Below are 5,373 nucleotides of genomic sequence, written 5' to 3'. Positions count from 1 at the left end.
AAATTGAAAAGACTTTATTCAAATTGTAGACAACACTGTATCGACACAAAGTGCCACTTTAAAATCATAAAATCCTCACTGCAGTTGTTAGTAGCGCAGCCGGCTGGGCTCACACTGACAGCACACTTCACTCAATCAGGCACACCAGGGATCCCATCATACCTATACTTAGCAATGGATACTGTTAGCTAGAGGTAGCAAAGCAAGCACAGAGAAAGTCCCGCAAGCAGCTATCCACAACAGCACATAAGGTCTCAGCAGAAAGGGAAGCTTCATATAAGTCCGCAGTGTTTAGTGCATCAGCACATGCAGTTAGTATAAACAAGCTGCCTCACTGAGGCTCTCACCACTCAGTAGACCAGTAGCACAACTGTCGTTTATCCAACCGCTGTTAGGGAGTAAGTTGCTTCGTTAATGGTATCCTCCACTGCAGTCAGTTCACATGCCCGAGATAGCAATGGAGATCCCTCTGATGTCCATGAGGAGACGTGTGCACACGTGTTCAGCCAGCTTTAGGTGTTATCAGCCATATAGCCCCTCTGGTATGTTGCCTCCCGAAAGGTCAGCCGGCGCCAGGCTCCTCCGTAGGCTTCAGGCAGGGTTAACGGCCAGGCAGCGCTTGGTGGGCAGTGAGGACGCCTTCACCACGCGTATCGGCCGCTTCCGGCCTTAATCATGTGATCTAGAGGCGGGTTTCTGAGCTTGACGTTTTATAGCGTCATGCGTTATTGCGGCCGAGCTTGCGTATACCTCTATTGCCATCTTGTGGATATTTTGCTTAGCACACTTCCCAGCCAAGGCTTCAAAAGATACGCATAGATACAGACATTTAGTCGCATTGACTTTTTCGCCATCTTGTGGTGGTTTAATAAACTGCATCACAGAAATTAATATGGTGTCTTCCATTGGTGGGGACAACACAGTTCATGCCATCTAGTGGGTTCTTCGATTATCTTGGTTCAAATAGTATGTACATGCTTGCTTTCATAAAGACTATTTCTACTGGAACATTTAAACACTTAAATTCATAGTACATTTGTCTTAGTCTTAGCTTTATTCTTCCACATTATTTTGGGCATTACTGCGCTCCACACGAATGCTTTATACCGCAATAATTTTCAGCTACCCACATACATACATGGTTTTGGACATGGCTGCTCATTATAAGGTATTAATGTCATCAAATTAAAGTGGGATAGGACTAAGAGGCTCAAAGAGATTAGCACAGAGGAGATTTAACTATAAAATAGGCACCAATATCTCAAAGGCCCGGAAATTTCATAGCCCTACAAATACGAAGCAAAGCTAAACTCAGTATTGAGACCATTTGGTGTTAATGTACCCAAAAGGTAAATCCATCGTGTCTCAATTTGTCTTAATCTTTTATCAAGGTCGCCCCCCTAGTTGGTAATTCCATCCTGTAAATTCCTTTAAATTTTAACAATTCAGGGTTCGCATTATGAAACAAGTGGAAATGTACCCCTACAGGTGATTTATCAAAGTTGTCTTTGCTCCTGATGACTGACATATGCTTTTGAATGCTTTTGAATGGGCTATATGGCTGATAACACCTAAAGCTGGCTGAACACGTGTGCACACGTCTCCTCATGGACATCAGAGGGATCTCCATTGCTATCTCGGGCATGTGAACTGACTGCAGTGGAGGATACCATTAACGAAGCAACTTACTCCCTAACAGCGGTTGGATAAACGACAGTTGTGCTACTGGTCTACTGAGTGGTGAGAGCCTCAGTGAGGCAGCTTGTTTATACTAACTGCATGTGCTGATGCACTAAACACTGCGGACTTATATGAAGCTTCCCTTTCTGCTGAGACCTTATGTGCTGTTGTGGATAGCTGCTTGCGGGACTTTCTCTGTGCTTGCTTTGCTACCTCTAGCCAACAGTATCCATTGCTAAGTATAGGTATGATGGGATCCCTGGTGTGCCTGATTGAGTGAAGTGTGCTGTCAGTGTGAGCCCAGCCGGCTGCGCTACTAACAACTGCAGTGAGGATTTTATGATTTTAAAGTGGCACTTTGTGTCGATACAGTGTTGTCTACAATTTGAATAAAGTCTTTTCAATTTTGAATTTGAAGCAGGGTCTGTCTACTATTGTATTCCCAGTATCTACTCTCACAGTCCTATGCTCCCACCTAGTGGTTTTTCATAATGACTATACCTGTGGAGTTCCAGGAACTACTTTTTTTCTCATATGCTATTCATATTTACCTGTGAACCCAGGACCCCTAAGGAGTTGTTTTCTCCACCTGTTGTGCTATACACTGTATGACACTTATTAGTGCCAGGTTTGTCTTTTTAATCAATTGTTCTGAGTTGTGAGGAAGATGGCATATGCATTGACTGATGCTTTGGTGGAGGACATGGTTGATACATTTAAGGAGTGTACTCTGGCTCCGGTTGACGGGGGAGGGACCCAAAATGAGACCAAAACTTGGAGGAGAATATTTAGAAATCACAAGCGGCTCACCTTAAAATTGCTTCGTAAGAAATGGACGGTTGCCACCCTTGATTCATATATTGAGAAAAAAGTCATCCCATGGGGTATTAGGGAAAAGGTACGCCCCTCTAGCCAATTAATTAATGAGCGATTTATAACCAAATGGAAGGCAGGATGTATCCGTAGAGGAATAGAGATCATGGAAATGATGGTAGAAGAAGAAAGGATACAGATGGATGAGTTAGAGAACGATATAGTTCAAAGTATGATTCTAATGGAGGAATACAAGTCCCATCCAGAGTTTGAGAAATTTAATGCCCAATTAAAGAAGGAAGTTGAATATAGTCAGACTAAGATCAAAAATGTCAAGAGGAAAAAATTCCTCAGAGACATTGAGGATTGGAATGATGGTGAGTATTTTGAATGTAAACCAAATTTCCCACGTACCAGATATGGGTCAGAAACATATAAATCAGAGGATGACCAGACAGTTGGTAGTGGGTCCCCCATGGGCTCTGAGAAATCTGTGAATTTTTTAGAAGAAGGGATGGACGACGAAATAGAGGAAGAAGAGGTAGAAAAAAGAATAAGAAAGAGGAAAAAAGACAGGAAAAAACAAAAAATCCCCCAGGGAAAACCCCCCCAGAACAGGAAAAATTACGAGGAAAACAAATCAATTCTGAAGAAAAGGGAAGTACTACCGAGACAGGCCAAGAATCAGACCCGTCAGAGGGACTGGTAGATGAATCAAGGGTGGCAGCCTCCATAATGGGGGATCAGAATATTGTTAATTTATCTCATTTTCAACTGAAGCCAGAACACCACACTCTATTGGATAGAGGTTTGTCTTTTTGTCCCTTCACTCATGGTGACCAATTTGAGGTTTATAAGGATGTCCAATTGTTCCTGAGAAAGGTGCAGTTAAAATATCTCTATCAAGATCAACAAACATCTAATGGGCAATTTCAATCTGACGAGATTGACCCTAGTGGGGCGGAGATATCCCTGGACCTTAATGATAGGAAAACCTTAATTGACTTGGGGGCCCTACAGGATGAGGGAATACTAGAGAATAGTCTTGGTGATGAAAATATTGAATACACTGATCTAAAGAAGAGATCATTGTATTTCCCACCCATTAATATGAATAGACACCTTAGAGTGTTCAATGAGGCTATTGAAAAAGATCTAGCAAAGATGAATTGGAGACCACCCACACGGGACAACATTCCCAAAGCTGAGCGCAAAGCTTTGTTTGAACTACACTCAGCTCAAGGGTTTGTATTGAAGCCCAGCGATAAGGGAGGGAATGTTGTCCTTTGGGATGAAGAGAAGTATGTTAGTGAAGTAATGAGACAATTGCAGGACGAACAGGTCTATACAGAATTGAAACACAATCCATTCCCTGACATAGTGACCAAATTGAATGAGATGCTGGATGAAGGGGCCCTAACAGGTGCTATCAGTGCAGATGAATATGCATATATGAAGGTTGAGCACTATACTGTCCCTGTGCTATATCTGACCCCTAAGATACATAAAAAAAGAACGTCACCGCCCGGACGTCCGATTGTGTCAGCAGTGGGGGGACCATTGGAGTGTTGCTCAATTTTTCTTGACAGATGCCTCAAGGGACTGGTGGCCGAACTTCCGTCATATGCGAAGGATACAGGTGATGTTATTAAACTCATTGATGGTTTTGAGATACAGGAATCAGACCTCCTTGTTGGAATTGACGTGGAGGGTCTATACACCTCTATACCGCATGAGGTTGGTATTGCGGCCACACAGTTCTTTATTCGTGAGGTAGGTGGTTTCCCCCTACTGCGGATGCAATTTATAGTGGAGTTACTTGAGTTTGTTTTGGGTTATAATTGCTTTCGCTTTGCCAGAAGCTACTATCGACAGATCAGGGGCACGTCGATGGGAGCGGCGTGTGCCCCGGCCTATGCCTGCCTGCACCTCGGTTTGTGGGAGCGGAGTGAGGTTTATGGGAGGTTGGACTTTGGGGCGCACGCCGCCCTCTGGATTCGTTACATCGATGACGTGCTCCTGATCTGGAGGGGCCCCGAAAGGTCGCTTGGGTCATTCCTGGACCAATTAAATCGGAATGATAGAAATATCAGACTAACCTTTGATATAAATGACAATAAGATCACCTTCCTGGACCTGACTATTGAAAAATGCAAGAATACCTTAATTACTTAGACCTATAGAAAACCCACGGCAGGAAATACAATATTACATGCGGGTAGCTTTCACCCACCATCACTTGTTAAGGGCATACCGGTAGGACAGATGCTCAGGGCGCGTAGGAATTGTACGCAGGATCGGGACTTTGAAATTGAATTAGAGACGACGGAAAAGAGGTTTCTGGAACGTAGTTATGACATGGAGACTATCAAGATAGCTAGGACCAGAGCAGAGAAAACAGAGCGTACTCAACTTCTGGCCAATAGTAGACGTGACAGAGACAGACCAGGACCGGTCAGAATGGTGACACGCTATGGTTCCCATTGGGCAAAGTTAAGACGAACTCTAGCCAAGAATTGGCACATCCTACAACTGGACCTAAAAGAGATTGTTGGTGAACGACCGTTACTTACAGCTAGAAGAGCCCCAAACCTCAAAGATATGTTGGTGAAATCAGAATATAACCCAACCAGAATAAAAGCTAAAACTACATGGTTGGGCTCCCACATTCAACCAAAGGGTATGCACACATGCGGTAGGTGTAATGTGTGTAGCCTAGTTGACTGTACCACCACATTCAGAAATGCCCCAAATAGCCGTGAATTTGAGCTTAAAAAATTCATAAATTGCGATACAAAGTTTGTAATTTATGTACTTGAATGCCCCTGTCAGCTACTATATGTATGTAAAACTACTGGTGAACTAAAAAAACGCATTCAA

The 5,373-nt window shown here is 43.3% G+C and overlaps 1 protein-coding gene across 1 annotated transcript in view; it reads right to left on the bottom strand.

Annotated features, from left to right (window-relative positions):
• LOC137561919 (olfactory receptor 10A7-like) overlaps positions 1-5,162 on the bottom strand; it is a 10,173-nt gene extending 5,011 nt beyond the window's left edge. Inside the window, exon 1 of the mRNA XM_068273265.1 lies at positions 5,145-5,162. Coding sequence (XP_068129366.1) covers positions 5,145-5,162 — 18 coding nt within the window. The remainder of the gene's footprint in view (positions 1-5,144) is intronic.
• Between the last annotated feature and the right edge of the window lie 211 nt (positions 5,163-5,373).

The sequence above is a fragment of the Hyperolius riggenbachi genome, chromosome 3, assembly GCF_040937935.1.
Source record: "Hyperolius riggenbachi isolate aHypRig1 chromosome 3, aHypRig1.pri, whole genome shotgun sequence".
NCBI classification, from domain to species: domain Eukaryota; kingdom Metazoa; phylum Chordata; class Amphibia; order Anura; family Hyperoliidae; genus Hyperolius; species Hyperolius riggenbachi.
This window is presented reverse-complemented; position numbering and strand designations above follow the sequence as displayed.